The 20,573-nt window shown below is 28.9% G+C and overlaps 1 protein-coding gene across 2 annotated transcripts in view; it reads left to right on the top strand.

The window, feature by feature from the left end:
* Positions 1–20,573, top strand: part of LOC142323314 (lipopolysaccharide-induced tumor necrosis factor-alpha factor homolog) — a 69,297-nt gene that overhangs the window by 31,375 nt on the left and 17,349 nt on the right. For both annotated transcript variants that reach the window (XM_075362832.1, XM_075362919.1), the window contains exon 2: positions 16,801–16,884. In XM_075362832.1, coding sequence (XP_075218947.1) covers positions 16,801–16,884 — 84 coding nt within the window. The remainder of the gene's footprint in view (positions 1–16,800; positions 16,885–20,573) is intronic.

Genomic DNA, 20,573 nt, shown 5'->3' with positions numbered 1-20,573 from the left:
TATGTACCAAATACAATCTGGAGCGCATCGCAGTAATTTGTGGTTTGGATATCGGAGCAATGATTGACATCAGTGAAAACTGGAAGGATCGGGCTTAATGGTCAATGGTTGCAGAATCTCTGCACTATTTGACTATGGAAATGGATTGTGGAGGGAATCTTGGATGCTGCTTGGTCTTGTTCCTGCATACTTTGTTTGTTATGATTTCTTTTTAGTGTTGTTTTTATTTTGTTAGTTTTATATCTTTTGTTTGTTTTGTTATTAGTTTTATTTTCATCTTTTTGTTTTTCCGCGTATGTGTCGCATGTGAACTCATTTTATCTTTCAGGTAGGTAGGTAGGTGATTCAGTTCCTTCGGCGAGTATAATTTTCTGTCTTGCTTGAGACTGGACATGTTTAGAGGGGTGCTTTATTATTTTTAGTAATAGTTTCACTGATGGGAATGTCGCCTGTGGCATCCTGGCCAATGTGACTGAAAGAAGTCATATGCTGTGGTTTAAAGGATGAGCTCCAGTAAAGTCCATTAGGACTAGGTATTGAGGGGGGGGGGGGGGTTGCAGGGTTTCTTCCCTTATTGGATCAAGATAACAGTTATCATTCATTTTAATTAACTTTTTTTTCATTAATATGAGAAAAAAGTAAAAAATATGGAAGATTATTAAATTGGTTTTTTAATGCAGTCAAATAAAAGTTTTCAACTCCCATAAAATTAATTCTATATTTTTTTCCTGTGATGACATAAATTCTCAAGAAGTATCCAACTTTTTGTTGTAAAATTGAAAAAAATATTAGAAGAGTTGTTATGTAAGTTTTGTAATTGCTATATTCTTTTCCTGTTATTAATAATGTGCCTCTTTTTCTATTATAAATTTATTTTCAGTAAATACTTCCATCTGTAATTGATGTTCAGATACGTTATCGTTAAAATAAAAATCTACTTGAATTTTATCCTTAATTAGTTGATTGAATTTTTTTTGGGGGATAAACAAAAAACTTCATTTTTTAGGTTACGATATAAGTGATAGTCACTGGTAGCCAGATCAATCTCATCAACTGTCACACGACATAAAAAATTCCTCTGGATTGTGCCAAAAGAGCTCAAGACAATCACTTGAAATGTTTTTTCAGCACTCTTTTGGATGAGCGTGAACAAATGCGGCACCTGTTTACCGTACAGCTTGTTCATGCAAAATATCACGTGCATCTGTTGACATGACTACAGACTCTGCTAACTCGTTCACTGTCACTCGTTGATTTGGCAAAGTGATTTTATTCACTTTTTCTATCATTTCTGGCATGAAGGGTGTTAAAAGCACTGTAATGCTTTGATTTGTAAAAACATATAAATCAAAACATTACAGTTAGAAAGAATGAAACAATACTGGGCTAAAATAAAGGCACAGAACACAATTAATTGATTGAACCAACGTACCCCCCAGGTCGGGATAAACTAAAAAGAAGAATGAAGTAGTTAATAAAATAATCAGAAATAAAATAATTAAATTTGATCACTTAACTATTAAGAAATTTTAAATAAGTTTAATTGTAATTGTTGGAAGCATATATAAATTGGAGACACAAGTTTTGTTAAAGCTCCCTTCTCGTTGAAGATTTTCAGTAGTTAATTTTGAATGCTTATTGCGAGTATCAGTTTTATTTTGATGTTAATTGTTAGAACTTTTTCTGATACTTTGAAACCTCTCCAAATAAACTTTTCGGTAGTTAAAAAAATCCTGTTAACGCCAATGACATAGTATCATATTTTATGATTGTAGCAATGTTAATGTTTGATTTCCATAAAATTAAAAATTAAAATTCCAGAAAAATTGAACTGTTAACTCATTTATAATAACATCTCCCAGCTGACTTGAATAATTCAGCCAAACCTTTTACCAGTTTGCCTGAAGACAATTTTTGGACTTGAGCAAATTATGATTTTTAAGAATGTCGGATGCAGAAAAATCAATTACTAGTACAGACATATAAGATAAAAAATTTTTTACATTCTTTTAAGAAGATGATCAGTATATATGTGATTAAAATTGTAAGAGCATTATTAATGTATTATGAGAAATAAAAAAAAATTGTGAATACTTTTTAGTTTGCTTTCAATAAAAAAAATAACCAATTTAAACATTAAAATAATAATGCATGGGCTGCTGTAGTTGTAAGATCTAGCTCTGTGCTAAGGAATGTACATGAAGTTTCAAAATTTAGATTATCTTCCAAAAATTACTCAAAAGATTACAAATCGATTATGCAATAGTTATTTGTAATATTAAAGTGTTGTGTTGCACTAATTTAATATCTAAATTCAGATTCAAGTTAAATCTTATAAAGAGAATAAAAATGAAAGAGGATTTGATAATAAAGTGAACAAAACCACTTAATCAAAAATACAACAGGACTACTTCCATTATCTCATCTCATACTTTTGTAGCTGATGAGTTCAATCAATTCTTTTCTGATATTTCATCCTAAAATTTCATCTTTTGATAACACATAGGTTTTCTTACCTGGAAAAGAATAATTGAATTTTTCTATATATAAAAAATTTATTTTTTGCCTCACTTCATGTTACAAAATGTTAGGGTGCCACAGGGACATGTTCCCTCAAATCCATCATTTTTGTTATTGTTAATAAGCTGCCTGAAAATCTCAATTCATTTTTACCTTTTGCAAATTATACAGCTGTATTTATATCCATAGATAATCATTGATGGGACTAGAAGATTGTATGTTGACAGTTCAAAATATTATTCATGAGATAGGGGTATATTTTATGTAACTTAATATGGATAAAACCGTTGCATTATGGTAGACATAACATTGCTAATTTGAGTTTAATTTTGCTGTTTTTTTTAATGTTATTATTTCTGTTGTCCATATTGTAAAATTTCTAGATGTCCTATGTCTTAATTTATAGCTGATAAATTCTTATGGGAAAATCAAATTAATTTTCTCAGTAGCACAATGAAATCATACTGTTTTTTACTTTGGCGCATCCTAATAAATTACTAATTTTGGGATTACTAACATTTGTTATGTCTGCATTTTCCTATCTGAAATGTAATATCTCCTAGAACTTTCTCAAAATGTAAAAATGAGTTTTCAAGATATAAAACTGGGTTTTTAGATGATTGTTTAACTATAAATTTTAATCTATAGATTTGTATCCATAAGTTAGTCATTTAAACATGCTAATATATTCATACATTTATTTTAATGAATATATTACATTTGCTAAAAAAAAAAAAATGTTTTATTTTTGTAAATACTAATAATTACCACCTTTATCAAACAAGATAATAGACCTGTTTTTTGTTTGTTTTTTTTTTGTGTATCACTACAATTCTTTGGTGTATGAGGAAGGTCTTTATTAAATAAACTTCTGCTGCCATGTTTAATAGTTACCGACTTATTTAAAAGATGTCATCAATTTATCAAAAATGAAATGAAAAGTTTTCTTTTACAGAATCCATATTATTCTTTTCAATTAGTTTTTAAATAATTTCAATAAAATTTTCTGCATCTATGTGTAACATATACATGTAGCTTCTTCAAATATTATTTTATTTATGTAGTATCTTTAGATGTTAAAATTTTCTTTTGCATTTATTTCCCACGATCCATCCAGGCGAATGCAGGTGCAGTTCTTTTTTTGTGGTGTTTTTTTTTTTTTTTTTGTGGATTAGCATACTTATCCATTCTTAGCATGCTAAGTTATTTTGTACTGATCAGAATAACAAATTTATTTATTTAGTTGTATTTTAAATTCAAATCAAGTATACAGTTCAGTTATTGTGAGTATTGTCAATGAATTAGAAAATTATGGATAATCATATAAAAAAAGATTTACAAAGTTTTCCACATAAAGATTAAAATTAGAAACCTTACTTACAAGACAGTGTAGCCAATCCATTTGACAAGCAGTTTCAGCAGTTCTACTTTCATTTCCCTTTTATGATAATCATAAAGATATATGAAAAATTAATACGTAAAAGTTTATTCATATCCATATGATTACAAGAGTTTTTTTATTTTTGGAGCTAGTATTTATTTTGGAAAAAAATAAACTTAAATTTTTTTGTCCTGGATAACCAGGACAAAACAAATAAATAATTTATTTATTAAATTATATATTTTATATTTAAGTTTATTATTTACTTATTTGATGTTAAATAATCATCTATGGCGGCAATAACTTAATCAATAAACTTAGTTTATCTTCTGTACTTTATGTATATGTAATCATGCTTCTCTGTTCATTTTTTATATGGGTTATAAAGATTTTTTTTATAAAATTTCATCATAATTTTAATGTTTTATTATATGTATATTGTGATTTTTTTTTTTAATGTATAAGGCATTTACGAAGTCTGAATTTGTTAGTTCATAGGTAACAATATTTTTTTTTTAAATTCTGTTATGTATTTAAGTTACTTTTCAGATTTATATAACTGTATCAGTGAATTGATAATTATATAAATGTTTCTTTGTTATGTTTGTAAAACTTATTTATGAAAAATAAAACAGATGGGAGAAAGAAATATTTAAATTTGGAATCATACCCAAAACACATAAATCTATAGAATTAATTTCAACAACATTGTTATTGTGTAGTGTCTAATCAGTTGGATCCTATGGCTAATCTGAAATATTAGAAGCAGAAATTAAGTTTATATCAGTGGTTGATAAAATGGCATATCCAATGAGGGTTCTTACATCTTTTAATACCCCTAGAAACATTCTGCGGTTATGTGACGTGCAATATTTTGTTTAAACAAGGGTTAAATTATTATTATTATATTTTTGTTGCCAGTCACAGACCTTAAAAAACTTATTTTACAATTTATATTGAAGTTTTTTTTATTTATTAACTTATCGTTAAGGTTGAGATTTGGTGATTAATAGAGTTGTTTATTTTTTCAAATATTTGGTTTTTTATTATAAATTTCTGAAAATCGATCATTTTAGTAACTCAAATTGTATTTAAGAAAACAAAAAATTGGAAAAAATTGAAAACCCCTGATTAAGTAATTATTAAAATTATTAATCGGTGAAAAATATTGAAAACTTGAATATATTATTGTTGAATAATTATTTCAAGTTCATGTTAAATTGATGAAAGAGTATTTTAACATCAAATTTCACTAGTCTTATCAGTAGTGATAATAAAAATAAACATGAAGTGAATTCAAAAGTAAATTTATTGTTTTTAATTAATATATTATTATTTTGCATTAAATTCTACTTCATATTCAGCAATAAACAAAAATCAGATACAAATTAATATCTGTTGTTAGCAGTCTTGAGAAAAATAATACTTATTGCACTAGTACAGTTGGTTACTGATAAGCCTACTACTGCCAGAATAATATTTGATTAAAGTTTACTTTGATTACCATTCTCTCAGTTGAATTATTTGTGTATGTATATGAAAATGTTATGAGAATAATTTATTGTATTTTGGCATCCTGGTTGCTTAAATTAACTTAAATTTTTTTCTTGATTCCATTGAATTTGAATTGTATTTTAACCTTTCGTGGGTGAGCTTACTTAATATTCCAGCCAATATCTATGCAGTCACACTGGAGCATAATTTTTTTTTGCAGAAGGTGCAAAATATTTTTTTGTTTTTGTGATATTTCTTGCTTAATAGTACGTATGACGTTTTGAAGTCAGTTGTAATTTTTTTGTTGAGTTTGTAGCGTAAAAAATGTAACTGGATATTTCTGCATTAAGCTCTTACAGGCTTAATATATTTTTATAAAATATGAGGTGTATTTTATAAAGATATATCTTTACTAGCAGATATATCCACAATGCTGCGGTCATTGTGGATATATCTCCTAGTCCTTGAAATAAAAATGAGATCTTAATGCTATTTTGGTTAGTACGTACAATATTTTTTGTAATTATACATTTAGTGAATTTTTTGTACATCTAATGTTATAAACTAATATATAAACGAAAAGTATGAAGATATAAAAACGTTGAAGGAAAAAGTACAAATAAAATTAGTAATGAAATTATCATAAAAACATCAAAAATTATCTTTGTTATAATAAAAATAAAAAATTAAAACTCAGTTTGTTGAAATACAAATAGAAAAATGTTGATACATGAATAAAATGGTAGAAAACAGTTACTAGTATAAACTAAAAAAACTTTGTTTGTAGCGAATACAAAATTTCAAGATATGAAATAAAAAAGTTACAAATTGTCAATTACGTAATATAAATAATAAAAGAAAACAAGTTTTCAATAATATGTTTTTTGTGTTTCGAAACATTTGTTTGGGTGTAGATAAGGCTTGTCAGGGCATGTGGTGCAGAAATATACAGTCTCTTTGCACATTTTACTTTTGTAGCAAACATAACAGCAGATCGACCCCTTTCCTGCATTTCCAATAAAATGAAGTTTCCGTCAAGTCATTTTTCCATGGGGCCTTGTAAAGATCTTCCAGGTTTTCTTTTTTCTAAAATTTTCTGTGAAATTTATTAAATTCTCTCTTTAACCAGATCTTTGTTTAATTTGTATCAACTGCTTGTGAGACATTGGTTTATTGTCATTTTGTCGATGTATGTGTTTGTAGAGTACATATTGATTAATTGAAGCAACTTCTCGTAACCAGAACATTTTATGGTACCATTTCATTATGGATCTCAAAAATTGGTAACTCAATAAAATGGTCACTGCAGTCTACACCTTCCATATGCTTTTCGTGTAATCTGCTACTGCAGTTTGGTTTTTAGTGGATGGTTTATTTGGAAATTTGCTGGGAACATCTGCCATGTGAAGCCTACTAATTTTGTGTTTATTAGTTAAAACCGTTACAGGTCTTTTGGCTTTCCAACAAACAACTGCGATACGTTTTTTATTGCTGTGTGTGTATAAGTTGCCACACTTTATTTTTTAAAACTTATTTTAGGCATATTCTTTCTACGTAGCATGACAGTCTTTGTGATGAACATTTTTTTTTATAGCAGCTCTTCAGCAAGTTCGGGGTTATTGTAATAACTATCTACAAATACATGATGGCCAAATAGAGGATTAGCCTGATCCTGATCTGTAGTTAAAGACTGAACTAATGCTGATACAATCTAAGTTGTTTTAACTATTCAGAACTAGGAATTATTTCTTCTCTGCAAATATGAATTAAAGTTGTAAATGTAACTGTTTAAACTTTGAAGGAAATCGTACTTTCATCAACTGATAAGTGAGAACTAGAATTATAGAATAACTGACATTTGTTCTGAATCATATTTGTAAAAGATTGTATTTTTATACCTCGATCAGGGCTCTCATCAATGCTAAATGTAGAATCCAAAATAGCAACAGCAAATGATCTCTGGTAAAGACATCGCTAAAGAAATGTATTTGGTTGACCCACTTGCCTGAAAAATAATCTTTCAGCTCTGATAATGGATGCAGATCCATACTGATTATTTCTCCCTGAAAAGGCTTCAAATTGGAAACCATTGCATTTTTCCACTTTTTCATTGAACTTAGGGTTTGTCAAGGCAAGTTTTCGCTTGTTAGTGAAACTATTTTTCTCCGAACATATCATTGTAAGTAAATCATCATCAAAAAATTAAACAAAAATAGTTTATGGGCAACATGTTTTCATTGAAAGACTTCTGTAAAACTGCAGACGGTTGGTTCTTGAACTTTTAATTGCAGGGCAAATTTGGATGTTTCCATTTCATACTCTGCCGTTTACTCTCCGGCTCGTAATAATGAATCCATGTATAGGGTCTTGTATAGTCTCAGGTTGATCACTCCTAGGATGTGTGGTTAATTGAAACCCAACCAGCAAAGAACACTGTTATCCACAATCTAGTATTCAAATTTTAAAAAAGTACTTGCCTTTCCTAGGATTTGAATTCAGTTGATTTGTGATAACGAGTTTAACTGCTAGACCGACTCAGTGGGTATCATTCACACTCTTCAATTGTGATAAAACACTAACATTATTAAGATAGAACTTGCAACACTGTCACCGTATTCCCCATCACTGTTCAATGTCCATTCCCTCATCATCGCTGTTGATTATCACCCTCTGACATAAATCTATTTAAGTATTTTGATGATATGATCAGAAAAATTTGAGCTATTTACATGAAACGCCATCTTACTATCACAGACAAAAAGACATTACTCGAGTGCCACTCCCAACAACCCACCTCAGAAAGCCATTCTTGCCCCAATTTTCATTGCTGGCAACTTGATTTAAAAAGAAACCTAAACACAATTGCATTAACGACAAAAATGGTGTAACACTACTAAGTATGTAACATTAACTAATATAATAGCTCCAGTAATATGTATTAACTTTAGCGGATATATCCGCTAAAGACCCATAAAATCTAGAACCACATAAATCCGCAAATCGCCCTAAATGAAAATTTTCTGTAAGCAGATATATTCGCTATTGCCTATGAAAAGGTAACATTGAGTTTAATGAACATTTAATTTTTTTGATTAGAAATTTAATTTGTTGTTGCCTTAAAAGATTTTAATTATGTATTAATAAACCCGCCCAGTACTTGTTATCCTGATGTGAGGAATAAGTTAATAAATATTTAGTTTAATAGAGGCCATTTTATATAGATATTGAAAAATAGTTGGTAATAGGATATTGTATGAAGGGATATTATATTATACTAGTGAATTGTATGTACTTATGGGAGATTACTTGTTAAACTGTTGATGTTAACTTGTGGTTTATTTTCGTTTAGTTAGGGGTATAACTATGCTACTGTTGTTTGTTGAGATCAACATGCTTGCCTTTATTCAGTATTATTTCTTTCATTGTATTTAGTTTGGAAATTTAACCCTGATGCCCTGTTAAGTTAACATGTTACTTTTTTTTATCAAATGTGTTATTTCGGTACTTAGCAGGAATTATCCAGTTTTGGGTCTGCTATTGCCGTCGTTGAGAATTTTGATTATTTAATGTGTTTTAAGATGCAGCAAGGTCATCCATCTGAACTCACCATCTCATTTTGTTATCATGAACATCTGTTTGGTCTTTATTAAAATTGATTAACCTAATTATAATTAACTTTTCTTTTTCTCATTACTGTAATTTCGTAAATTTCACACAATTCATAATATGAATTTCAGTAGTGTTAAGACATTTTGTCCTGATAAATCAAATTTCAGCCTTGACTTCATAACCAATGGGATTGTCATAATTTGCATGCTACTCACTGTTATAAGAAATCAAATAATAAAAACTACTGAAAAAGTAGTCGGTTGATAATTACCAGATTTGACTTGCACAACTTACAAAAGGTGTACTATTAAGTTAAAAAGATTGTTTTTTCTATTAAATAGGAAAATCATGTGTTCATTCTTTGTTATATTTTGGGGACAAATCTTTTTTTTTGTGTGAAAATTCAACAAAGTTATTGGCTATAAACATTAAGAGACTGCCTAGTCCGTGTAGTTTGTATCAATGGCGACTGAAAATTAAGTGAAAATATTAGAAAGCCAAAAATAGTGTTTGTACTTTTTATTAAAAAAAATATTAAATTACATTTCTATAAATTGTTAAGTAATCTGGTGTGTTCCTTATCTGCTGCGGCGTACTTTCATTTACAGAGACTTGTAAAATTGTTTGTACAATGTTATCTTAAACTATTTAGCAGCTTTTATATATAATGATAAGTTTTCAAGGCAAAGAAATTACTGATTGTACCTAAATATTTCATTTGACTAAAATACATAGACTTAAGTAGTGTATTGAATTTAGTAATTTATAATTTTAAGCATTTATATTTTGATTCTACTTACATTATTTATTCATAAGGGTTTTTTTCATAATCTAAAGTTTTTTACTACTTTATGAACTAAGTAGCTTCTTTTTTTGTGTTGAGAACAAATTTGTAAAGTACATCATGAATTTTATATAATGTTTTTGTGATAATTTTATTTTATTATGTTAATAATTTAGTAATATTCTGTTCTCATTATATAGAACTAATTTGTTGAGTTCTTTGCATTAATCGATTACATATGTAAGATACCTTATTTAGTACCACCTCAGTCAGTACTTTGCCTTTTTTACAAACCATAGTTAGGAATCCAATGTCCGTAGACAGCCTCTTGGCAGAGTAACTGCTGTAAACTGTGGTGAGCCAGTAAAGAAGTGGTTGCCTCTTCAGTTACTGGAAGATGCTAGGATATCAAAGATACTTGGTTGGTGACTGTTATAAGCCATATGGTGTTGACAGAGATAAAGAATAGAACAGAGATAAGGAGTAGGATAGTTTATTATCTTTTTCAGGACCAGTAATTAAAATAGTTTGCCTACGTAAAAAATTTTAGAAATTTATTTGGAATTGTCGATTTATGATCGAGTACATTATTTTATGTATGAATTAAATTTCAGTAATTCTCCATCTTTATGTTGAGATTCTACTGCCTTACACAAATTTAAGTCTGTTTAAGATATTGCTTCTGCTAATCTTTTTCAAGGTGTAGTTGTAAGTTTAATGTCAAATACTTCCCATGGTAGTGGTAAATTAAACCTAGAATATATTAAATTGTACTGAGGGTATACGATTCACCCATTTATTATATTCTTCTTTTAACATTTAATTTTCATTGTTAATTATGCTTTTAGAAATTAGAAGAGATTTTTTTGGTGTTGTTTGTTTCAGCTGATAAATTATTTTTATTTTTTAAGTTTTTATACTTGTATTAGTCTACAATTGCTAATCAAGAAGTTATTTAATTTTTCTGAATTCAGTCCTAACTGCATGAAATTATCTGTTTTGATTAATGACTACAGTGAGTTAGTATTTGCATGTTGTGAAATTTTTCTGACCGCTACACTGTGTTTTTCCAGATGAATTCTTTGATATATCTTTATTTACATTTTTAATGAGTTAGTTTTTAATAACTTCAAATAATGTTTTTTTTTTTTTTTTTTTTTACTATAATGTATAGTTAGCAGGATTTTATATTCAGTTACCAGAATATGTAATAAAAATAACACCTACAAGGAAGTTTCTGTTGGATACTGTGGGGGAAGACGAATTCAGTTTGTGAACCAGTTTATGAGCAGCATACTTACTTGATAATCATGGTTAATAAAGTAGCTGTCAAAACATTTCCCAGAATATTTACTTAGTAATTTTAATAAATAAAATAATCAAGGGCAGGATTATTATTATCTAACAATTACACGGCAGGCTAGATGGGATGAGACTATTGATGGGCAATATTTGCAAGACCTGTTCCCAGACATTAGAAGTTTCAGGGTACCTTATGGGTTCCCCTTAACAAACACATAACTCAGTTTCTTACCAGTCATGGGGGCCTTCAGGCCCCATAGACTTGCAGTCTATGCCTGCAGTGTAGGGTGCAGGACGATGTGCCTTCCATGTGTTGTATGTACCAAATACAATCTGGAGCGCATCGCAGTAATTTGTGGTTTGGATATCGGAGCAATGATTGACATCAGTCAAAACTGGAATGATCGGGCTTAATGGTCAATGGTTGCAGAATCTCTGCACTATTTGACTATGGAAATGGATTGTGGAGGGAATCTTGGATGCTGCTTGGTCTTGTTCCTGCATACTTTGTTTGTTATGATTTCTTTTTAGTGTTGTTTTTGTTTTGTTAGTTTTATATCTTTTGTTTGTTTTGTTATTAGTTTTATTTTCATCTTTTTGTTTTTCCGCGTATGTGTCGCATGTGAACTCATTTTATCTTTCAGGTAGGTAGGTAGGTGATTCAGTTCCTTCGGCGAGTATAATTTTCTGTCTTGCTTGAGACTGGACATGTTTAGAGGGGTGCTTTATTATTTTTAGTAATAGTTTCACTGATGGGAATGTCGCCTGTGGCATCCTGGCCAATGTGACTGAAAGAAGTCATATGCTGTGGTTTAAAGGATGAGCTCCAGTAAAGTCCATTAGGACTAGGTATTGAGGGGGGGGGGGTTTGCAGGGTTTCTTCCCTTATTGGATCAAGATAACAGTTATCATTCATTTTAATTAACTTTTTTTTCATTAATATGAGAAAAAAGTAAAAAATATGGAAGATTATTAAATTGGTTTTTTAATGCAGTCAAATAAAAGTTTTCAACTCCCATAAAATTAATTCTATATTTTTTTCCTGTGATGACATAAATTCTCAAGAAGTATCCAACTTTTTGTTGTAAAATTGAAAAAAATATTAGAAGAGTTGTTATGTAAGTTTTGTAATTGCTATATTCTTTTCCTGTTATTAATAATGTGCCTCTTTTTCTATTATAAATTTATTTTCAGTAAATACTTCCATCTGTAATTGATGTTCAGATACGTTATCGTTAAAATAAAAATCTACTTGAATTTTATCCTTAATTAATTGATTGAATTTTTTTTGGGGGATAAACAAAAAACTTCATTTTTTAGGTTACGATATAAGTGATAGTCACTGGTAGCCAGATCAATCTCATCAACTGTCACACGACATAAAAAATTCCTCTGGATTGTGCCAAAAGAGCTCAAGACAATCACTTGAAATGTTTTTTCAGCACTCTTTTGGATGAGCGTGAACAAATGCGGCACCTGTTTACCGTACAGCTTATTCATGCAAAATATCACGTGCATCTGTTGACATGACTACAGACTCTGCTAACTCGTTCACTGTCACTCGTTGATTTGGCAAAGTGATTTTATTCACTTTTTCTATCATTTCTGGCATGAAGGGTGTTAAAAGCACTGTAATGCTTTGATTTGTAAAAACATATAAATCAAAACATTACAGTTAGAAAGAATGAAACAATACTGGGCTAAAATAAAGGCACAGAAATTGGCACAATTAATTGATTGAATCAACGTACCCCCCAGGTCGGGATAAACTAAAAAGAAGAATGAAGTAGTTAATAAAATAATCAGAAATAAAATAATTAAATTTGATCACTTAACTATTAAGAAATTTTAAATAAGTTTAATTGTAATTGTTGGAAGCATATATAAATTGGAGACACAAGTTTTGTTAAAGCTCCCTTCTCGTTGAAGATTTTCAGTAGTTAATTTTGAATGCTTATTGCGAGTATCAGTTTTATTTTGATGTTAATTGTTAGAACTTTTTCTGATACTTTGAAACCTCTCCAAATAAACTTTTCGGTAGTTAAAAAAATCCTGTTAACGCCAATGACATAGTATCATATTTTATGATTGTAGCAATGTTAATGTTTGATTTCCATAAAATTAAAAATTAAAATTCCAGAAAAATTGAACTGTTAACTCATTTATAATAACATCTCCCAGCTGACTTGAATAATTCAGCCAAACCTTTTACCAGTTTGCCTGAAGACAATTTTTGGACTTGAGCAAATTATGATTTTTAAGAATGTCGGATGCAGAAAAATCAATTACTAGTACAAACATATAAGATAAAAAATTTTTTACATTCTTTTAAGAAGATGATCAGTATATATGTGATTAAAATTGTAAGAGCATTATTAATGTATTATGAGAAATAAAAAAAAATTGTGAATACTTTTTAGTTTGCTTTCAATAAAAAAAATAACCAATTTAAACATTAAAATAATAATGCATGGGCTGCTGTAGTTGTAAGATCTAGCTCTGTGCTAAGGAATGTACATGAAGTTTCAAAATTTAGATTATCTTCCAAAAATTACTCAAAAGATTACAAATCGATTATGCAATAGTTATTTGTAATATTAAAGTGTTGTGTTGCACTAATTTAATATCTAAATTCAGATTCAAGTTAAATCTTATAAAGAGAATAAAAATGAAAGAGGATTTGATAATAAAGTGAACAAAACCACTTAATCAAAAATACAACAGGACTACTTCCATTATCTCATCTCATACTTTTGTAGCTGATGAGTTCAATCAATTCTTTTCTGATATTTCATCCTAAAATTTCATCTTTTGATAACACATAGGTTTTCTTACCTGGAAAAGAATAATTGAATTTTTCTATATATAAAAAATTTATTTTTTGCCTCACTTCATGTTACAAAATGTTAGGGTGCCACAGGGACATGTTCCCTCAAATCCATCATTTTTGTTATTGTTAATAAGCTGCCTGAAAATCTCAATTCATTTTTACCTTTTGCAAATTATACAGCTGTATTTATATCCATAGATAATCATTGATGGGACTAGAAGATTGTATGTTGACAGTTCAAAATATTATTCATGAGATAGGGGTATATTTTATGTAACTTAATATGGATAAAACCGTTGCATTATGGTAGACATAACATTGCTAATTTGAGTTTAATTTTGCTGTTTTTTTTAATGTTATTATTTCTGTTGTCCATATTGTAAAATTTCTAGATGTCCTATGTCTTAATTTATAGCTGATAAATTCTTATGGGAAAATCAAATTAATTTTCTCAGTAGCACAATGAAATCATACTGTTTTTTACTTTGGCGCATCCTAATAAATTACTAATTTTGGGATTACTAACATTTGTTATGTCTGCATTTTCCTATCTGAAATGTAATATCTCCTAGAACTTTCTCAAAATGTAAAAATGAGTTTTCAAGATATAAAACTGGGTTTTTAGATGATTGTTTAACTATAAATTTTAATCTATAGATTTGTATCCATAAGTTAGTCATTTAAACATGCTAATATATTCATACATTTATTTTAATGAATATATTACATTTGCTAAAAAAAAAAATGTTTTATTTTTGTAAATACTAATAATTACCACCTTTATCAAACAAGATAATAGACCTGTTTTTTGTTTGTTTTTTTTTGTGTATCACTACAATTCTTTGGTGTATGAGGAAGGTCTTTATTAAATAAACTTCTGCTGCCATGTTTAATAGTTACCGACTTATTTAAAAGATGTCATCAATTTATCAAAAATGAAATGAAAAGTTTTCTTTTACAGAATCCATATTATTCTTTTCAATTAGTTTTTAAATAATTTCAATAAAATTTTCTGCATCTATGTGTAACATATACATGTAGCTTCTTCAAATATAATTTTATTTATGTAGTATCTTTAGATGTTAAAATTTTCTTTTGCATTTATTTCCCACGATCCATCCAGGCGAATGCAGGTGCAGTTCTTTTTTTGTGGTGTTTTTTTTTTTTTTTTGTGGATTAGCATACTTATCCATTCTTAGCATGCTAAGTTATTTTGTACTGATCAGAATAACAAATTTATTTATTTAGTTGTATTTTAAATTCAAATCAAGTATACAGTTCAGTTATTGTGAGTATTGTCAATGAATTAGAAAATTATGGATAATCATATAAAAAAAGATTTACAAAGTTTTCCACATAAAGATTAAAATTAGAAACCTTACTTACAAGACAGTGTAGCCAATCCATTTGACAAGCAGTTTCAGCAGTTCTGCTTTCATTTCCCTTTTATGATAATCATAAAGATATATGAAAAATTAATACGTAAAAGTTTATTCATATCCATATGATTACAAGAGTTTTTTTTATTTTTGGAGCTAGTATTTATTTTGGAAAAAAATAAACTTAAATTTTTTTGTCCTGGATAACCAGGACAAAACAAATAAATAATTTATTTATTAAATTATATATTTTATATTTAAGTTTATTATTTACTTATTTGATGTTAAATAATCATCTATGGCGGCAATAACTTAATCAATAAACTTAGTTTATCTTCTGTACTTTATGTATATGTAATCATGCTTCTCTGTTCATTTTTTATATGGGTTATAAAGATTTTTTTTATAAAATTTCATCATAATTTTAATGTTTTATTATATGTATATTGTGATTTTTTTTTTTAATGTATAAGGCATTTACGAAGTCTGAATTTGTTAGTTCATAGGTAACAATATTTTTTTTTTAAATTCTGTTATGTATTTAAGTTACTTTTCAGATTTATATAACTGTATCAGTGAATTGATAATTATATAAATGTTTCTTTGTTATGTTTGTAAAACTTATTTTTTACATGAATGTTTGTGTTGTTTATTATATGATTTTTTTCTGTATGAAGGTACTGTATTTACAATTAGCTTATTTGTGACAACCTTCAAATTGATAAATGTTAAAGAAAGAAAAAAAACATATATCATATTTTCTTGTCAATGTGCATTTTGAATGATATTTTCTATGATCTGTGATCTCCATATCTGTGCATATATGTGTTGAATGATATTTTTGTTGATAAGTTTATTTATAAACTGTGATTTCTGAGTACAATAATGTTTGTTTTAATATGATTCATATGATATCATGGAATTCCTCTCAAGTTTCTTTGGAGAGAAGAAAAATAATAGTATTTCTTTTTATGAAAGTTATGAGATTGTTATAGATTTTTACATCTATGTTTCTGTTTCTTTGTTTGCGTGCGCGTGCGCTTTAGCTTAGACAAGCTTATAACATCTTAAATGAAAATGTCCATATGTCCACTGTTTGAGTCTATATGCCAGTGAGTATTCTCCAATTTTTCTGTAATAAAAATATGAAAAACCTGTTAAAAATATTCCTAAAAAAAGCTTGATAAGAAGAATTTTGGAGATTTCTAATGACCAGGTAATCAGTTAGTAAAAGTTTTGTTTTTCACATTATAAAACTGGTAGAAACTTAACAGTCAATAAATTTACTCTTTGTTATGTAATTTCCCTTCCAAAGCGTTGAAATTTCAGTTTACTGTTCACATTTATTTTGAGTTGAAAGTTTTGCAAAACTGAACTTGTTCTGATCAGTTACAGTTTTAAAGGGAGGGTATTGGCTTTGTACCTGTTATGTGTGCAAACATGCAATGATATAATTATTAGTAATATGATTCTATAAGATAACTATGTTTTCTTGTTACAGTAAAATTTCATAAAAAAAATATGGCTGAAAGAGCACCACCTCCAACATATGATGAAGCAGTCAATAACAAAGTACCACCACAAAGTGAGTATTAGAAAATCTGTCAAATATTTCAGCATTTTATCTTTTTTTTTTTTTCATAATACTTACCAAAATCTTAAACTGAATTATTCAGAGAGAGAGAATACTTACAAGCCCTGCTGGCTGTATTTGCTAGTTCTCATCTCTTATCTATAAATAATACAGAGTTTTATTATTCACTTGCAAAATACACAAACTCTTATTCAAACTTATATTTTGTATATATATGAGGGCAGGATGAAAATTTCCAGGCTGGCCAAGAAAACAATATTTTTCTTGGTACATTTTGATTTGCTTTACAATATAGTCGCTGTTAGGTTATATACACTTGTCTAGTATTCCACAAGAGCGCTTATGCCAGTTCAGTACATCGATTTATCCAACCCCTTAAAGTAATCATCTATGGCGACAATAACTTCATTATTGTTGAAATTTTCTTCACTCCAAGCCATTTTATTTAGATTAGGAAACAAATGGTAGTCACTGGGAGCCAGATCAGTCTCATTAACTGTCACATGACATAAAAATTCCTTTGGGTTGTGCCAAAAGAGATTGAAACAATCATTTGAAACATTTTTTCAGCACTGTTTTTGGTCAGGTCTGAGCAAACGTAGCACCCATTTATAGCGCACATCTTGTTCCATCCAAAATATTGCACATGTGTTCTGTTGACATGACTACAGACTCTGCTAACTCGTTCACTGTCATTGTTGATTTGCCAAAACGATTTTATTCACTTCTATTATTTCTGTCATGAAGGGTGTTCACTGTGTGGTTCATCACTAGTGTGTGTTGACCCATTTTAAACTCTGCAACCCAGCATTGTATTTAATACAGAAGAGTCTCCCAGTGTTTTAAATTAAAGGTCTTCTTTAATTTACTTTGCATTTAAGCATTTCAGAAAAAAGTATTTAATCACTGCATGAATTTCTAGTTTTTCCAAAAACTGTAAATACTATACTAAGTAATGCAGCAACCTGAAAATCTTACAGTAAACTAATGAAGAATGGAATCATGGATGCCAGCTTTCTGTGAGGCCTGAAATTTTTCGCCCCATCCTCATGTGAGTGTGTGTATGTAAGTTTGTCTAACATGTTATTTATTTATATGTACAATGATAGTGAATAGTGAAACGATGGTGATAATTTGGTAACTGCTGGATACAGTCTACCTTGATGAGTGGGGAAGAAGAAAGTACCTTGTAACCTTTGTTTTACCATTCAGTCACAATTGGATTGTAAAGCCTTGCACTTTATGCTTTTGCTGTTAAAGTGTATCACAAGAACAATGATAATTATGTGATCATACAGTGAGTGTTTAGAATCCTTTTAACATCCTCTGTAATAATCTGGTGCCTCCTGCTTGATTAAAACTGTGAGGAAATCAGACTCTCCAATTAAAAGAACTGGAAGCGTTAAAAGTATGCACACTAGGAAATTTGTGAGAGTGGAGACTGTTCCACAACAAAATCCTGCTCTTGTCAACAAAAGGACATGCAGTATCACATGCATTTCTGATTGCAATGTAAGTAAGATTTTACATCAAGACCTCCAGTATCATCTAAAAAATTCAGACTGTGCATGTGTTAAATGATGTTGATCATGTAACCTACTTGCTTTCATTTCTTTATTGGACATGCTAATTGTTAATCCAGACCTCCTAAACAATCTTTTAATGATAAGCTTTTGCTACTGGTCAGGAGTAAATCCTCAAAAGATTACATGAAAAACAGCCTCATAGTGTCTATGTGACTAACTGTTTGGGGTTTTATTTCATAATTTGAAATTATTGGGCCATATTTTTTTTAGCATGTTATTGAGCATGCAGTTACTGTAAATTCACAACACTATTTAACATTTTATAAAACTTCCTTTAGCCTGAATTAACTCATCATCCTGTTAATAAACATGTCATTTCTACAAGATGGTGTTACAAACCATACTTCAAGGACTGTTTCCATTACAGTTGTAAGGAATTGTTTCCTAATCACATCATCTAAAGAACGGGAACATCTTGGCCGACCATCAGATCTATGTGCATTGATTTTTTTCATTAGAGGTAGTTGAAATCACACATTTACCATGCAACCTCAAAGATGTTAAAAAACAAAAGAATGAAAAATAGGAGGCTTGAATCTATGTAGACGTGGTGGAAAATGTGATTGGGTAACCTATGCACTAGACTGTTGGAATGTGTGAAACAAATTGTGAAGCCATCTTTGAGATTGTCATTTTTAAAGAATTGTTTGTAAATAATGTGTTTTATTTCATATGTAATAAAGTAATAAAATAATACTTTTATACTTGTTTATGATGCATTTTTAATCATTCGATTCAATATTGGATGTATACATTAAGAGAAAGCTGGAAGTGGTGTGTCTAAATGTGACTTTTTAGTAGTTAATGTACTGATGGTTGCAGGGTTCATTCCTCTTTTTAACATTTAATACTTGTTTATTATTGCTCTAGAAACTAGAAAGAATTTCTAGATTTTTTTGGTAGTGTTTGTTTCCACTTGATGGGATTAGTTTTATTTTTTAACTTTTTGTCATTGTTTTGTTAATACTAATTGTTTTGTCCTTGTTTAATAGCTAATATTCAGAATGTTTGTTATATCATTTTTCTGAACTGATTATCTTAACTGCTTAAAATTTTCTCTTCTCATTGATTACAGTGACCTAGTGTTTGCATATTGAAATCATACATTGATCATCATACATATCATACATATTGAAATAAAATAGATTGCTAATTACTAAGATATATTATTTAGTTAACAGAACTTAAAAGTATTTAACAAAATAACATTTTAAAGAATATTCAACTGATAATCACAGTTAATAAAGTGGCTGTCAAAACATTTTTCATAAAATATTTATTTTGTACTAATTAATTAATAAAATAATGATTCTGTGGTTATAGTTATCTATAACCACAGAACAACTAACATTCATTTTAATTATCTTTTCTTTTCTTTTTTATTGATAATGGAAAAAATTATTTTAACATGGTGAATCTATGAATTTTCAAGATGATCATTCTTGAAATCAAACTAAAAATTCCTTCCTTCTTTAAACAAACTAAAAATTTCTTTATAACAAATTGGGCCAAGTGCCTAATTTCATTATAATTTTTTACAAACTTTATTTTCTAAATCTGTAATTTTATGCCTCTATGTGCTTGATTCTCTAATCGGCAGCATTTAAATTAATTAAATGGATTTCTAATATTTCATTTAACACTATAGTAGATTCAGTTATATTTGCTCCAGAGTCTGTTTCCGACTTATTGTAAACATTGCTATAATCTCAAGTAGTTTTACTAAAATATTATGACCTTAAGGTAATGTATCTTCTGAGACAAAGTTCATAGATTTTCTGGTATATAAATGTTGTCAAAGTTAATGTAAAAGTCACAGTTAATGTAATTGAGGGTGTGGTTTGTAAAAGTAAATAGTAATTATTATAGCTAAGAAAAAAAACTTGTTCCCTTGTGAAGTTATCCTGGGAAATAGCCTGCAAAACTTGATGGATCAATTCAGTCATTAAAAAAAACCCAAACAGGTTAATGTGATCAAATGACTTGTAAAGTTTTTTTTTCTCCAACTCCCCCAAGACGACCAGCCCACGCTAAAAAGCTTAACACAGTCGCCTCAGGGTTTCATGGCAGCGCAGTCTGCCCCTCCCTAGCTCG

This window comes from Lycorma delicatula, chromosome 1 (genome assembly GCF_047948215.1).
Source record: "Lycorma delicatula isolate Av1 chromosome 1, ASM4794821v1, whole genome shotgun sequence".
In the NCBI taxonomy this organism is placed as follows: Eukaryota; Metazoa; Arthropoda; class Insecta; order Hemiptera; family Fulgoridae; genus Lycorma; species Lycorma delicatula.
Note: the sequence above shows the minus strand (reverse complement) of the source record. Positions and strands in the feature narration are given on the sequence as shown.